The sequence below is a fragment of the Schistocerca serialis genome, chromosome 9 (assembly GCF_023864345.2).
Source record: "Schistocerca serialis cubense isolate TAMUIC-IGC-003099 chromosome 9, iqSchSeri2.2, whole genome shotgun sequence".
Classification (NCBI taxonomy): domain Eukaryota; kingdom Metazoa; phylum Arthropoda; class Insecta; order Orthoptera; family Acrididae; genus Schistocerca; species Schistocerca serialis.
The window spans coordinates 85,663,018-85,680,825 of record NC_064646.1 but is presented as its reverse complement, the minus strand read 5'-3'; the positions used below and the strand labels follow the sequence as shown (position 1 = coordinate 85,680,825).

The 17,808-nt window shown below is 38.6% G+C and overlaps 1 protein-coding gene across 1 annotated transcript in view; it reads right to left on the bottom strand.

Annotated features, from left to right (window-relative positions):
* Positions 1-17,808, bottom strand: part of LOC126418470 (uncharacterized) — a 146,507-nt gene that overhangs the window by 46,876 nt on the left and 81,823 nt on the right. The window contains exons 12-14 of the mRNA XM_050085244.1: positions 13,296-13,442; positions 9,074-10,378; positions 324-681 (exon numbers count right to left, since the gene is read on the bottom strand). Of these exons, the coding sequence (XP_049941201.1) occupies positions 324-681; positions 9,074-10,378; positions 13,296-13,442 (1,810 nt within the window). The remainder of the gene's footprint in view (positions 1-323; positions 682-9,073; positions 10,379-13,295; positions 13,443-17,808) is intronic.

The window sequence follows — 17,808 nt, the reverse complement described above, 5'->3', positions numbered from 1 at the left end:
TATTCCAAATATTTCTTAGTTGTCCCTTACTCCTCGCAAATTGTTTAAATGTGCTTCATAGATTCAATATACATTTCTCCACAGCTAATGAATACTATAGATATTTATTGAAAACCAAAGAATAATTATTTTCCTTCTTTCCAAGACAGTTTCACAACTCTTATCAGAATTGTTTAACCCAAACCCAGATCTTAAATAACTAGTATCTTGGAAAAAATTTTAGTAAGGAAAGTATCACCAATAAGATTTTATATTCACACTGCTCTTCAGACAATTATCCATATTGTAATGACAATGGCTGAAGTGAAGAAAATAAAACCTACCAGCAGTCACTGCAGTGCCAGAACTGCTACTGGTCCCTGAGGTGGTTGGCTTTGGAACACCAATATTAGAACTGGCAGCCAGATTAGTCATTTTGTCAAACATTTTTTCATTCCGTTCAAGGCATGGAACAGGATTTACAACCTCCACTGTGGGAATGTCTGCAGGGTCAACATCTGGATCCAAATGCAGGCCTAAATGTCGCTTCATGTTGCTACGCACTTTCGTTTTGAAAGAGCAAACTGAACACTCTATAGGATCTTTCAGAATTGCACTCATTGGCAGTAGATGTATCTCCTCCGGTCGGTAAATGGTTTTGACCACACGGCCAGTTGGGTTACGTTTTGGTCTCCCTTTTCCCTGAAAAGCAAGACTTCACTATTTATTTTGCATTTTAGTCTAAAGTATTTGCCAGAAGTCCTTTCGAACTATTTGTCTGGAAAATGTATGACATGTTTAGTAACTGTTATGTAAGCATACCTAGATATCAGAGAAAACTACTACATATTTCTTAAAATTGTGAGAAACAACAACATCAACTCTTAGAGGAACACACAATTGAAGACAAAAGCAAATTTTACAAATAAAGGAAAATCAAATACAGGAATGTTACATTCTGAGTACCCTCGGTTTGGATACTGCATGTTTTACTATTAATCCACATTTCCTGGGTTTCCATTCTGATCTTTGCCATGCAAATATTCTTAATAAAAATAATCAGCTACAGCAACCGAATCTATCTAGTACAAGAAGTCCCCCCTCCTCTTGCTAATGGCTTTGTCAAAAACGGGGTTGAGGATAGAGTACAGGGTCGGTTATTATCTTGCCCTTTGGGTGGCAAAGCTCTCCTAGGCTGAAGAAACAGTAACAACTAACAGTTTGAGGATGCAGCAGGCAATTGAAACCATTACTTTACACAAAGGAAATGTAGCCTCTAACTAAAAAAGTTTGATGACGATTTTTCCAGTGGTAAAATATTCTATTTTGGTCTCCTAATTCGATCTTTGAGAGGTGACTACCACGTGGGAAGGTGAACACAAGAAAAATTATTGAAAAGTGAACAAACACATAACATTATACAAGTCGGAGCATGGAATATAAGGAGTCTGAGTGAAGTAAGGAACCTGGACAATCCTTAAAAAATTGCATAGGATAAAATCAGCCACATTACGGATGTGGAAAGAGCATAAAACATGTCTTGCCAGAGGAATACAGAGTAATATCAACAGCATAAGAAAATGGTTTCAGGGGGCGGGGGGGGGGGGGGGGGGGGGGTGTAGGATTCCTTATGAATACGAAAGTAGGGGAAGAATGAATTAATACAAACAATTCAGTCTTTTGATCATTTTCATCACAATGAAAGCTAATCAATGCCTTTAGAAGACCTGTGATCAAACAAGGCAAAAAGTGAGATGTAACATTCCTTCAGAATTTATAAAATTAATGGAGAAAATGGCAATCAAGAAATTATACAAGTTAATGTGTGGATCTGTGAGAATGGACACATACAATCAGAAGTTTGGAATAATATGAACACTTTCCAAAAGATAACAACGGCAGATAAATGTGATAACTCTCACACAATCAGCTTTACAGTTCATGCATCTGAGATGTTATTCAGAATAACATGTACAAGAAGAATTGGAGTAGTAGGGAATGAGGACCTGTCGGATCACAAACAGCCTGGGTTTTAGAAAAGATGAGGCAGTCCTGTTGCACTTGATACTGGAGGCAAGATTTAAGAAATTTCACAACACTTTCATGGAATTTGTCAACCAATAGAAAACATTAAACAACACAAAATTGTGCAAGATGTAAGAGTTCCTTAGAAAGAAAGAAGAAGAAGAGGATACCAGCTATTGAGAAAGACAAGTAGTATCGCTGGTAGGCAATGAAAGTCTCTTAATTCTATTTTATTACATTTTTCCAGAGAAGCAAAAACACTTGCTTAAAAAATAATATAAAGTAATACACATACAGCTGCAACCTGTGGAACGTTTAGGTATTGACAGATTAGAGAAATCCATGAACTTTCAATTCTCTCTTTGATAATGCAGTTACCAGTTCCTGGAATTATGGGGTTTCATAGACAGATGGAGTTACAAGGTTTTCATTGCCTACCATTGAATACAAATGTACAAGAACCATGAGACAGCTACAAGAATGGAAGAAAAAGAACAAAGTGTTCGGATTCAATCTGTATTCCTAAGAATCAGCAAGATTTAAGTTCAGGGAGAAAGGAACACAACAATAAAATCGGCTGATGGCACACCTATCCTCTGTAAAAGTGAGGAAGATTTACAGTCCGTTGACTGGAATGGACAATCTACTAAGCACAGAATATGGATTGATAGTAAATTAAACAAAGACTAAAATATTGAGCAGCAGCAGAAATGAGATTGGCAAAAAAAATTAACATCAAAATTAAGGATCGTACAGCAGACAGAGTGAAGAAATTCTAATAAAGTAGTCAGTATTGATCACATAATATTTATTCACAGTAATCCCACAAAGTGTCTCCTCTGGTGATCTGTGGAGATGACAAGCAGCACCAAACATATGACAGCAGGCACATTCGTCAACTGTTCAATGGTCGATGAATATGTCTTCTAGCATACGTTTGACGTCTCCACAGATTGCTACAGGGGCCACTCAATGGTCTGAAGATGCAATCATATTATCAGAAATCAATAAGGAAATCTGCAACCCTAGAGGAAAAATAATGCACAACAGACAATGCAAGGTAGATATAAGAAGCAGACTGGTACATGCAAAGAGGGCATTCCTTGCAAAAATGTGTGTGCTTAACATCAAATGTAGGTGTTAATCAAAATTATATATTTCTGAGAATGCATGTCTGAAGTACAGTAGTGTATGGAAGTGAATCTTAGGCTGTGGGAAAGAGAATTGAAGTATTTGAAATGTGATGTTACAGGAGGATGCTGAAAATTACATGTATTGACAAGAAGTGAAAGGGTTCTATATAGAACAGGCAAAGAAAGGAATACGTGGAAAAAAATATTCTGTCCACAGAATAGAAAAAAAATAATAATTATAAGTAAGATGACAGGATGTGTTAAAAATATCAGACAGTAACTCCCATGGTATTAGAGGGAGCAATAGAGAGCAACAATTACAGGGTAGACAGACTGGAATATATACAACCAATAACTGAGAATAAAACTGGGTGTGCATGCTACTATGAAATGTGAAGACAAACAGGAGAGGAAATCATGAAAGGCAATATTGGATGACTCAGAAGACTGACTGGAAAGGGAGAGGTTGGGTGGGGAGGGTATTTAGGTGAAATGACCCCTCTCCCCCTCCACCTTTTTATATTTGCCTACTTCTCCCAAATCCCAACTCTCTTGTGTCAACATAACGCTGGAACTTGTTTCAACTTATGGACTTCCTTTGCATGCTGTATTTTGTTAAGACACGCCTACCTTTGTTAATTTTACCCTTTACATAAACTAATATAATGCAACTCTTTCTCCAGTTTGATATGAGAATGTGCTTTGGTACTTAACAATGTAGGTCACTCTACAATGGGATTAATATGAAGAGCAGCTGAGTAAATCATGTTGTTAACAATGCCATAAGCACCAAGTGACATGGAGATGTCAGTATTTCTGTAACTGAGTGAAAGCTTTTTTTCTGTTTATAATTTATTGTGTAACTATTTTTGTATCACATTACTGTGCTTCTACACAGAGAAGAAAATTGTTAGATCATCTTGACTTTTACATGGCTTAAACACTGAAGATACAACAGAAAATCTGTGTTATAGAATTGGAAAAAGGCACTTGACATATTGAAAAGCAGCCAGTAAAACAATGCCAACAGACTACCCAACAGACCAAAAGACACTGAGCGTGGTAGAATTAAGTTTTAATTCCACACAGGGTGAAATTTGTGTGTCATCGTATTAATCTGGTTCAGTTACAAAGAATATAGAATTGAGTAGTGTCTAGATCATGGTACCGGCCCTCTGGGGTATCCAGGGTGGAAAGGAAACTCTATCCCTCAGTAAAAACCAATTCGAACCTCCCACATTGTCACTGGGTATTGCCATGACTGACTCCCAAATAGACTCACTGCACACAAACAATTCACAAAATTTTGTTCTATTGATTGGCAAGCTTCAATACAGATTGCCAGAGATTTTGTCAAGCAATTGTATGTTGAGCAGTGGCTCACCATATTTAATATCGAGGATTGGTCTTTAAAGCTCATGTTTCCAGCTTAATCCCCTCATGTTTAAGAGCATTTCCAAGATCTTTATACATAATAAAACCCTTATACAATACATTTTAGTCATGGCAGGATACATACAGTTCTTCCAGCAGATGTTCACTGTACGCTTCCCAGGGCCTGTGATGAAGGCAACTAAAGTATAAAGCTTTGAGTGCCCTAATCTTCAGATCTTTCAGGTGTGGAAATAAAGTTCACTTTAATAGAAGCCTCATGTGTCAAAATTAAGACGAACTGTCTTCTGTGTGTCATAAATCTAAAATCAGTGGTTGCTGTCAACTCTATACCTCATGACCAGCTGTAAGTGACGAATCATTTTCATTGTTCTAATGATGTTGGAGGACGAACAAATGATTGCAAAATCATTCACAAATAAAAAGTGTCATCTGTAACACTTTACCATGAGAGTATGCTACTGACTGAAATAGCAAAGACAGTTACTTACAACTGAGCTTTTGAGTGACAGCCATTCTATTACATCTTTTATTCTACATATTTGAAAGTTTTACAGTGTGTAGATACATCTTTTAGGAACAATATTTTCATTTCTCCACATAATTTCCATCCCTCTCAACTGCCTTACGCCATCTTGGAACCAGCGCCTATATAGCCGCACGGTAAACTTCTGGACCAACCTGTTGGAGCCACTGTTTGGCAGCGTGCCCAAGGGAGTCATCATCTTCAAACCTTGTACCACGAAGAGAGTCTTTCAGTTTCCCAAAGAGATGATAGTCACATGGAGCCAGGTCAGGACTGTAAGGCGGGTGTTTCAGTGTTGTCCATCCTAGTTTTGTGATCGCATCCATGGTTTTCTGACTGACATGTGGCCGTGCATTGTCGTGCAACAGCAAAACAATCTGCTTTTGCCAATGTGGTCGAACACAACTCAGTCGAGCTTGAAGTTTCTTCAGTGTCATCACATATGCATCAGAATGTATGGTGGTTCCACTTGGAATGATGCCCACAAGCAAGAGTCCTTCGGAAGCTAAAAACACCGTAGCCATAACTTTTCCAGCAGAAGGTGGGGTTTTTATTTTTTTTTTTTCTTGGGTGAATTTGCATGATGCCACTCCACTGGTTGCCTCTTCGTCTCTGGTGAAAAATGATAGAGCCATGTTTCATCACTTGTCACAATTTTTCCAAGAAATTCATCTCCACCATTCGCGTACTGTTTCAAAAGTGTGCTGCATACCGTTTTTCTTGTTTCTTTGTGAGCCATTGTCAACATCATGGGAACCCACCTGGCAAAAACCTTTTTTAACGCCAACACTTTCAGCCTGGCAGGATATCAGTGGTATGTCAGCCAAAAATAAATAACCATAGAAAGGAAAAATAACATAAAAATTAAGAAATGGTCACAAAGGTATCCCTTGTGTAGCTGTTTCAGACTGAAGTTCCTTGAGATAGATTCCTATGTTTTTCATTACAAAAAATATTCCTACCCAATCCTGTATACACAGGAAGCCTGTTGTATAGATGCTTCAAATGGGGTGAGGTAAAAGAGTGAAATCTCCAAACAAAAACTGAAGGACCTAAATGGATTATAAACTGAAGATAAGTCACAAGTTGCTCTCATGTTCCTGCCTAGTTCCTACCACACCTCTAAGTGTACTTTTACTCAAATCACCTTAAGAATTTGAGGAGGATAGTTACTGATCTATTATCATCAAAGCAACACAATAAAATGACATTCTTTGTCTAATTTCTTTATCTGTTACTGAATGATTATGTAACCTGTGTAGTATCTTTTACTAGTGATCAAAGTTGAAATTTTGAAGCAGACTTGTGGTTTTCTAGCTAATACAATTTTGCTAGTATACTTGCCATCACCTTCCCATGTCATGGGGGGGGGGGGGCAACTGACCTTCTGTTCAAGTTTTTTAACTGTCACTGAAAATGAATGGATAATGTACGCAGCCATGGTATGTTATTGCTCCTCTTTCTGTTATTTACAATACCTGCTTCTTCTTCTTCTTCTGCTGCTGCTGCTGCTGCTTTTACAGCCTCACTGGAGCACTTCAGTCAATCATTTTCTGGTCATCTTCAGTAAGTATTCTTTTCGAATTACCTAGTACTTTTTCATCCACTGTTCTGGGGTTTTCTGTTATTGCTACAGAAATACCCTTTTTATTGTAGGTCATGTCTCTCTTTTTGGTTGACATATTATTTTTATGTTTTTCAGTGTCTTTAAATTTTCTGTTTTGCAAATTGTTCAGGGTTAATTCTAGTTCTTCCATATCTTCCCTGATTTCCTATATCCATCTTACCTGTTGCATCAGGTTCCAAAGTTTCTCTATAATTTTTCTTGGTAATCTGGTTTCTGGTGTCCTCAATAATGTAGGTGGGGGGAATGTCCTATAGTATCTGTAATGGGCTCCAGTTTGCTAAGTACCACTTCATTTGGCACTAACCACCACTGTACATTTCTTTGATGTTTCTTATTTATGTTTGTTTTTGTTATTCTTCTCTCTACTTTTAGGATTTGGTCCATTATGTTTCTCTAAGTGAATTTGAAAAGTTTCATTTTGGTATGTCACCTCTCGTTGAACCATCAACTTACATTGTTTTGATTTCGTTTTGATTGAGAGACTTTTTTATTGTATGTAGACCATATTAATTTTTGAGCTTTATTAATTTTATTAGTTCTTTCTTGCCATACAGGTTTCACATCCAAATTGTGTGTTATAATTTCTCCCAGGTATTTAAACTGTTCCACTGCTTTTAATTTCCTGTTATTTACTGCTATGTGGTTGATTACTAGATGATCTGCTACTGTTATCTCAGTCTTTTTGAATAATCATCTGGAGCCCTATTTTTTGTGCTATATTTTGTAGGTCTGTTATCTGTTTTCTAGCTTCTTGAACGTTATTTTGCTAGTAATGCTAAGTCATCTGTGAATTACAAACAATTTATATAATGGAAGGAAACATTCCACGTGGGAAAAATTATATATAAAAACAAAGATGAGGTGACTTACCGAACAAAAACGCTGGCAGGTCGATAGACACACAAACAAACACAAACATACACACAAAATTCAAGCTTTCGCAACAAATTGTTGCCTCATCAGGAAAGAGGGAAGGAGAGGGGAAGACGAAAGGAAGTGGGTTTTAAAGGAGAGGGTAAGGAGTCATTCCAATCCCAGGAGCGGGGATTGGAATGACTCCTTACCCTCTCCTTTAAAACCCACTTCCTTTCGTCTTCCCCTCTCCTTCCCTCTTTCCTGATGAGGCAACAATTTGTTGCGAAAGCTTGAATTTTGTGTGTATGTTTGTGTTTGTTTGTGTGTCTATCGACCTGCCAGCGTTTTTGTTCGGTAAGTCACCTCATCTTTGTTTTTACAAACAATTTAAGTTTATTTGATCTTCCTAGGTTTCAATTCTTACATTTTTAGGATTTTCCTCGTACCATTCCCTCATCATGTACTCCACACCACAGTTGAAAAGTAATGGCAATAAACCATCTCCATGTCTTACCCTGTTTCAATCATAAACAGATTAGGTATTTCTCCTCTGAGCATTACTTTAGATTTGGTGTTTGTGAAGTGTTAATTTTACCATTTTTATTAATTTGGAATGGAGCCTGAATTCCTGAATATCTTCATCTTTGAAGATACCTGTACACAACTATAAGCTTTCTCGAAGTCTGCAATGGTAATGACTTCTTGTTGCTCCCCCCCCCCCCCCCCCCCTCCTTTCTTAGCAGCCCATTACCAAATTGAAAGTGATTATCAGTTGTGGGCAGCTTCTACATGGCCTACAGCTTCCTTGGTATTATTCTAAAATTTTTATCTTCACATACATAGTGAAAGCCCAAATCCAGATAACGTGGCTGCCAGAATAACTAATACATTATTGAATGGGTTAGGGATTAGCACAACACATTCCACCTAACCTTAGTTCCCCAAGTTGATGTTTTTAAAAGTAAGATGAATCAATGGAACTCTCACTTGAAGCTACAAAAAACTGAAGTCAGTCAGTGATCAGAAACTCTGAGAAAGCCTTATTCAACTGGATGGAGGACATGCCACAGAGCTTTTCCACTTTGTGTACCATTTCAGCAGCCATTTGCTTCATTTGTGTGCAGGAAAACTTATAGGTGACAGTTTTTTCCAAAGGTTTCTACCATTCTCACCCATTCTCACAATCTACATGATTTGGCCACCAACCCCACGGTAACGTTCCACTATCGCACTAACCACTACTGCCTGCTGGGACGTATCCAGTAATAAGAGAGATGATGTGTTGACTAGTCCACTGTTTTGAAACCCACCTAACATCACCAGAGCACCATGAGCTGACTGCCATTCAGTACTACAGACAAACACACAGGTGAAAGATGTAATTGCCCTGAAAAATTTTTGTTAAAAGTAAAACAAAGGAAATAATTTATTTACAGTACTAAGCAACAAACTCAACTTTACAAGGCATTCCTAAGTATCGTGGTAGTAGATTAAAGTAAAACTATTAGTTATTTTCTGAAAAGAACTGAATATTACCTTTGGACAGACTACAAACATATCCGTCTCATGGTTATTGAGAAAACGGTCAACTGGTACTGTTTCTGTACAGGACACTTTATGTTGATGTTTGAGGTGCTTGGCAACAGCTGTTGGAGCCGTAGCACGGTATGTACACAGAGCACACGAGTATCGTGGTACACCATGGATTCTTAGATGGTCGACCAATGTGTTGAAAGCTTTGAAAGGGCGAGAGCAATGGGGACACCTGAGAACACCTTCACGTGACAAATCACACACACACAAATGCTCCCGTAACTGAGATGCTGTTGCTGCCCGGTATTCACAGCGTGCATTGCCACACAAATACAAGTCCTCTCCTGTAAGACCCGAGGCCATAAACTGCTTCCGCTGGTCTCCTTGTATTACACTGTCTTCTGTCATGGCAGATCCCTCAGAGGCCTGGGTTGTTTGTGGTTTAACTGCACCATAGGTAGTGTTCACAGACTCTGCGCAAGAATTTGTTTCAGACTCAGAATCAATGTTAGATCCACTCTCTGCATTCTGAATGGAAATTTTAGTAGTAAATTTGTTTGGTGTGGACCCAAGAAGTGCTTCACAGTTTGTGTGTTCCTGTGCAAGTTCACTTTCTTTTGCTGTAGCTTCTGGGCATGACTTTGTCAATAAGATTACTGAATCAGATGAATTTTGGCTGTCTGTTTCTTTTATTAATTCATTCACAGAGTTCTTCAACTTATTAACTGGAGATTCTTTTCCTGGGTGTGACTTTCTAAGTTTACAGCTACCTTTGCAAGCCACATGACTACATTGTTTACCCTTCGTAGCAAGCTGATAATAAAGTACCTGAACATCATCATCCTCATCCACACCATCATCATGATCATAATCGTCATCATTATTCTCCACAGCTTGTTCCTTACAAGGAGAACTGTCGGAAACCTCTCCTTTTATATTTGTTTCTTGCAGCGCAGATGAGTCTTTTGGTAATTGCACAGGGGCAATTCCTGGTAATGCACCTTTTTCTGGAATGTCAGCTACTTCACTCTCTTGAGCTGCTTCTGTTTCTTGATTTTCTACAATTTCAAATGAAGCATTCTGTACAGCATCAATTATCTCATTTTCAGTCATTTGACTAAATAAAACCTGTGGAGCTTGATTTGTACCAGCATCATCTTCCTGGGCACACATTTCAGACTGAATGCTTGTCACCACTCCTCCAGCAACAGGAGCTGACTCTGAAGGTCTGCTTATAACATCACCTGATACAGACTGTTCCAAATTCACAATCTTTAGCCGGTTAACATCACCACCAGGTGCGGATTGCTGCAACAAAGTACAATGAATAAATGTATCAGATGTTGTGCTCGACAAATCATCAAAACATTTCTTTGTTAAATTCAATGGACTTACAGTAAAAATTAATATTAGGAACCACACTCCATAGTTCATCAACACGTGAATACACAGTAACTCAATAACAATTTCATTCAATAAATGAGACTTTTTAGCACAACATATTACTCAACTGACAAAGGCAACTTGCAGAATTTTGAGCTAATTTTATTCCTTGTTATAAATCAGTTCTACATTTTGCACCTTCAGCCTGCCACTTGCCCTGACACAATCATCAAAGTTTCAAGTCAGATATTGGAAGCATGACAATTAATAAATCTTCCATATTATCCAAGGTTTCACAGCCATTAGCAGTCTATTTCTGAGAATCTCACAGGCAAAGCACTTTAAAGACTTCAAACCAAAAATCAGATTCCTCTGAAAATAGCCCACCATTTCATTACATCAAACACATATACCGTCGCCACATTTCACTCATGCTTTTGGTAATTGTAAGTCATTAGTGAAAAGTTACAATTTGAAACTAAATACGTTCTTCTTTTGATACACTCTGAAGGATACTGAAAATTTCAATATCTTTATTTTGAATGGCTGGATCGCAGAAACAGACACACAGTGAGAAGGATGTAATGGATCTACTCACAAGGGAACCTCCCCATCGCACCCCCCTCAGATTTAGTTATAAGTTGGCACAGTGGATAGGCCTTGAAAAACTGAACACAGATCAATCGAGAAAACAGGAAGAAGTTGTGTGGAACTATGAAAAAAAATTAGTAAAATATACAAACTGAGTAGTCCATGCGCAACATATGCAACATCAAGGAGTATGAGGCATAAGGAGCGCCGTGGTCCCGTGGTTAGCGTGAGTAGCTGCGGAGCGAGAGGTCCTTGGTTCAAGTCTTGCCTAGAGTGAAAATTTTACTTTCTTTATTTTCGCAAAGGTATGATCTGTCCGTTCGTTCATTGACGTCTCTGTTCACTGTAAGAAGTTTAGTATCTGTGTTTTGCGACCGCACCGCAAAACCGTGCGATTAGTAGACGAAAGGACGTGCCTCTCCAATGGGAACCGAAAACATTTGATCGCAAGGTCATAGTTCAACCGATTCCTCCACAGGAAAACATATGATATATTCTATACGACACTGGTTATGGCATGTGCGTCACATGACAGGAATGTGTTGTCGACCCACCTAACTTGTACACTTAGGGAATGGGTAAAAAGATTCTTCTACCTTGCCCGATTTAGGTTTTCTTGTGGATGTGATAATCACTCCGAAAAAAATGATGAAAACATAAGAGTTTGTCACATAAACTGAAAATAAAAACTTAAACTTTTCACTCGAGGGAAGACTCGAACCTAGGACCTCTCGTTTGGTAGCTGCTCTCGCTAACCAGGGGACCACAGCGCTCCATAACACCCACCATCCTTGATGTTGCCTGTCTTCGCTTGGACTACTCAGTTTGTATATTTTACTAATTTTTTTCATAGTTCCACACAACTACTTCCGGTTTTCTCGACTGATCTGTGTTCAGTTTTTCAAGGCCTATCCACTGTGCCAACTTATAACTAAATCTGAGGGGGGTGCAATGGGGAAGTTCCCTTGTCAGTAGGAGCACTTATACATTTCAGAGTAGAACACTCTACAACCACAAGACAGAGATCTAATAAAATAAGATACATAACTCAACATTAAAAACACACTCCTACACTCACATGAATTATAGAAACATACCCAATGTTGTATCACTGCTATAATACACAATATTCACCTGTGTTTCACATTTTTTCATGTGTTGTTCAATTCCTCTGTCTCAAATTCATTAAAAAAACACTGCAAATAAGTCGCCAGAAAAAAACTGATACACCCTTTTAGAGGTTTCCAGTTCACTCACATTTTATTTTTGCAACAGTGTGTATGGAGTACACGAACCGATTACATTTACAGATCAATAGCACAAGTTGTTCTGCTGAAACACCCTTATTAGTACATGGTGTAGGCTTCACAGGCAGCAATGCAGCCACTGACTCTGGCATCCAGTCGATCATACGGATGGTGAATACTGTCCTGGGATACATTATGCCATGCCTACTCAACCTGTTCACATAGTTCTGTAAGAGTTGTTGGTTAAAGTGTTGTCGGTTGACAAGTCACATGAGTCATTTCTCGTCTCCTCATATCCAACATACGCTCAACTAGAGACAAGTCCGGAGACCGTGCTGGCCAGGGAAGTTGCTGCAAGTCTTTCGGAGCCGGCTGAGTTTCACAGGCAGTGTGTGGGCAAGTATTATCCTGTTGGAGCAATATGTCACCTTCATATTGCAAGAACAGCAAAAAAATGGGTCTAACAACATTTTGAACATACCAAAAACTGGTTAGCACCCCCTCCAGAAACACCAAAGGTGAACAAGAGTTATAGCTTATCACACCTCAGACCATAAAGCCTGGGCTCAGTAAGCTGTAGGAAGCATGAGTGTGTCTGTGGCATGGTTGCCTGCTTGCTTCACACATTTGCATCACAATGAGCTTTCCGGCTGTGAGAGTTCCCTATTATAGGGTAGACACAGATGGTGCTCTGGTAGCTGCTATCTGTTGGCAGATGATGCTGAAGCCATTATCAGTACATCTACTATCCTCAGATGGCATATGCTTTCATCGAACCAAAATCAACATTGTCTTTCCAGGTGTACTAATTTTTATCTGGCAATATACCTCACACAACACTCCCTCTTTTGTACTAAAATCTTTGCCCAAATAATAATTCTAAATAATAATCGTCCTTCATCAGCTAAAGAATATCCTTTGTCTTCATTATGATGATATGAAAATAAAAAGAAAATAAAAACTGACAGTTAATTACCACATAATACAACTCATGTTGAGCATACCTTAGTGGGTTCATAATGACGCAGCACTGCAAGCGCTGGTAAATTATGGTGCATATTGCAGAGATGCTGCTGAATTTCCTCTTCTGTCTCTGCCCCATGTGGACAATGCCGGCATTGATACAATGAAATCGAATGGAATTTATAGTGCTGGGAAACAAATGGAAATTAATAAATGGTTAATTCTGCAATTAATAAATATTTTGCTTTATGATAAGAATCCACATTTTTAAGTAAACACTTAATTTTTAACAAACATAAAAAGCAAGCGTACATACTAAACTGGGTTAGGTAAAAAAAGCAATGTTTATAATTTAGAGTAGTAGTAGTAGTAGTAGTAGTAGTCGTCGTCATTGTCGTCATCTTGTACAGAGTCCCACCACTGGGAAAGTCTGATAGGAGCACAAGCCTCTCCATCTTCTCCAGTCTTACCATTATCCCTCTGTGACCAGTATAGTCTTCTCCTATCTCCCAAATGCTTTCTTCCACACATTTTTATAAAAAATTCCCTTGGGCTCTTGCTTTCCATCTTCTTCTATTCTATCTTACAAGGACCCCCCCCCCCCCCCCCCTCCCGCACATCATCCATTTTCCTTACATACCCACACCATTTTAATCTTTTCACCTCAATCTTATATTGCACGGTTTCCTCGCATGTTATCTCCCTCACACTCATTTCCCATCTTTTCCATTTGACATTACACCTACCTGACTTCTCAAAAATTTCATTTCACTTGCTGACACCTTACTTTTTTACCTTTGATTCATGACCCAGATTTCTGCAGCATGCAAAAGGATTGGTAAATAATACATTTAATATTTCAGCATTTTCCTGGGATACTTCTGAGTTCCATATCTCTCACATTCCTCATAAATTTATCAGCTTGCCTTGTTTGTTCATTTATCTCTTAGCCATCCCTTCCATTTTCCTGTATTATGCTCTCAAGATACTTTAAGGTTTCTGCTATTTTCAGTTGCTCCCGACTCAGTGTCATGCTTACTTTATCCTTTTTTCCTTGTTTTGACCACCAGTCCATACTTTTTTCATTAAATTTTAAGCACACTCTTGCACAACTTCTTCTCAAAAATCTAACTGCTTCTGTACTTCCTCATTGTCATTCCTCCACACTATCAACTCATCAGAAATAACATTTCTGCTATACCGTCTCTTGCGACTTGTGTCATTATGTCATCCATCACCATCAACGTTCTGGAAAGCAACAGAGATAGTACACTTCCTTGTGTAAGGCTATTTTTCTGTTTCAGCTGTACTGATCTCCCCCAGCCCACTTTCACACAATTTACACCTCCCTGCCATAACTCTATTATCCTCAGTACAGTCTGCTTCCCTACCCCTTCCTTTCTTAGTGCCTCCCAAACATTACTTCTGGATACAGTGTTGCATGCATTCACTAAATCCTTGCGCCACCACCAACAAATGCCATTCTCCCAACAGACATATGGAAGGATTGAATATCATAGTCAAGACATAAAAAAGCACATATTGTTATTATATAAACATTTCTACTTAGCATAAATGTAAAAAAAAGGGACGAATCCTGACAATCTTTCACTCTTTCCACGACAGATCAAAACTTTGCCTGTTTAACCCCCAAACTCACCCTTATCTCCCAATGGCAATACCCTCACCAAATGAGCTCCTCTGTACAGGCAAACCTCATGATGGAACTCCAAAACTTGGGCAGCTGGTATCTCCCTCCTACTTGTCCCAAGAACCAGCCACAAAGAAACACACTTCTCATCACCAAATATCATCCAAGACTGTAAACACTGAATCATATCCTTCGCCAAGACTTCTATTACAGTCCGCACAAAATAACGTGGCTGGTAGATGCGCAGTCGGCAGGACACGCTCGGGGAGAGCACTAGTGGTGGGAGTTAAGGGCAGGTGCTGTAGGGGAAATGCCGAGTGCTGGATGTGAAGTGCCGTTCTACACTGAAGCCTATGCTCACATTTTTTGTAAATATTAAGTGGAGCCCCTCCACGCCCACACTTACATGGTGACCATTCAAAAAGATCTGTCACCTCCACTTTGGTTAGTATCTAAAAGGAACTCTGCTGAAAATGGAACAAAGGCAGCAATTTATTTTCACTTGGCTTGTTAACCACTTCAAGAGAATCATCATGAGTGACAATTTTTGAGTACCACCTACACATTTCTCTCGTTGGCATGTTAAAATTTGCTTCTTTTGCCGAAACACAGTGTAGGCTACACAGTATCACCTCATTAACATGATGTGCACGCGACTGTGGAAAAGTAAGGTCTGTAGCTTATGAAAAAGCATATGCTCAGAACAAAAACAAACATGTAATGTCTTCACTTATGTTGTTCCAAAATCCATAGCATTTCTAGTTTCACCAACTATCAATGGCCCTTAAAAATTACATTCTTACATCAAAAAAGTTTGCATTTAGTGGAATAACATGGCAGATAATGAAGTTTTGCATAATAACTATATGACAAAATACTCTCCTCTTTTTTGCTATCATTTGTCAAAATCTCATTTCAGTATCTCAAACTGTTTGTGAAATATGAGGAATCCTGCAGAACTCTCACTCTGGCTTTACAGCTGGTGCGCGTGACCACACATGAATGTACTGCATCAGATCAATTTTCTCTAGATTGATGACACAGACCTCCACCCAAGTTTAAATAAAAATTCAATATGTTAAGAGTGGAGAGCAGCTACAAAGGCGGGTGAGGGTCACGTTCTGCACACATAGATAGAGGGAAGATAAGTTGCGACACTACCAATTTCCTTCCGTCTGTTCGTGCACTGAGTCAGCTGATGGCACGCTAGCATAAACATCGTTCCACAGTGAACTTTAAAAACTGCATTCTTAGTAACGAGAATCCTTACACACGCGCACATATGCAACCTTCCACATAGAATTAATTAATATTGAACTCAATCACAACATTCCCAATCATATAAAATATTGAGATAAATAATTTCTCTACATTAAATTCTATATGGTTGAAGACGAAAGACTATGAAAGTAAAACAGCTGTAAAGAAAAACATAAAAAACCAAGAAAACCACTGCATGTGGTAACAAGGTATATATGCAAAACTTTATGCTGTTTTCAGATTTGTAAAAACTTCAATTTATCTACAAGTAAGTAGTAACGTATATTCTTCCTATTGTATAACAGAAAGGAAATTAAAGCCCAGTGATGGTGCTGAAACCTCAATGAAACGTCTCTGAGTGATGGCACAAAAAGAAACAATTGTGTTTTGCTCAAGGCGGATCCCTTACAAAAGTACAGTTTATTTGTAAAGCAAACACAGACAGAAGAGCTTCAGTCTCAAGGCAATACACACACCATTTTGTCAGTAATAATGATGTAGCTTCATTCTTTTTTAAATACTGTCAGTGTTTAATGTTCCATCTTTCGAACGACAAGGATTTGTTTCGTTAAACGAACTTTTGCATTGCTTACATTAGGCAAGTGAAGTGATCGAATACACTTAAAGCATTTTCAAGTTTTAATAATTTGTAACCATAAGGATATCAGAAACAGATTGTTTAATGTGTTACTGAAAGCTAATTTTCTTTCATTGTGCAACCTGCTACGGTATTTATAGTATGTGTACTTAATTGAACGTAATATGTTTTATGAAGAAAACTGCATCGTCACGAGGTCAAAGATGAAACTTCAGCTACCAATAATTGTTTATGCTGCTGCAGGCAGAGTCACGCAAAGTAATAATTAGCAGTAATTCCTACTTACATACTTCACAGCAAGAAATCCACTCAATCATCTTCACTGTCCAATGTAGATGAATCAGATTCAGCAAGATTTATGACAAATGGTTCCACAAACCGTGTCCCTACCAATTTCCCTGTCGTAATCTTCATCTTGCAGTTTTTCTGCTTGTCTTACACAAGCTGCCCATTCAGATGTTGAGATGCTGTCTATGGCCTCATGTATAAGTCTCTCAATATCTGCAATTTTTAATGTATTGTTCTTTTCTGCAATTTATGCTTTCATCTGAGACAATACCAGCTCAAATGGGTTGTAATGGCGATGGTACGGGTGTAATCTAATGATACGGTGTCCATACTGCTTTGCGTCTCAAACTCTGTATGCAGGCTTGTGTTGATTGACAAGAAATAGCAAATTCTGCTCTGGTATGCAACAAGTTATAAGGTATTCTGTTAGATGACAGCCATGCAATAATGTCTGCCTTTTTGGAGTTCGCATTTGGAGCTTTGTTCACTCGAATTGAATGGTTCAAATGGCTCTGAGCACTATGCGACTTAACTTCTGAGGTCATCAGTCGCCTAGAACTTAGAACCAATTAAACCTAACTAACCTAAGGACATCACACACATCCATGCCCGAGGCAGGTTTCGAACCTGCGACCGGAGCGGTCGCTCGGCTCCAGACTATAGCGCCTAGAAACCCACGGCCACTTTAATTGAGTGGATGCTGGCATTGTCCATGGCTATAACTGAAGACGCAGGAATGTGTGGCACTAATTGTTGG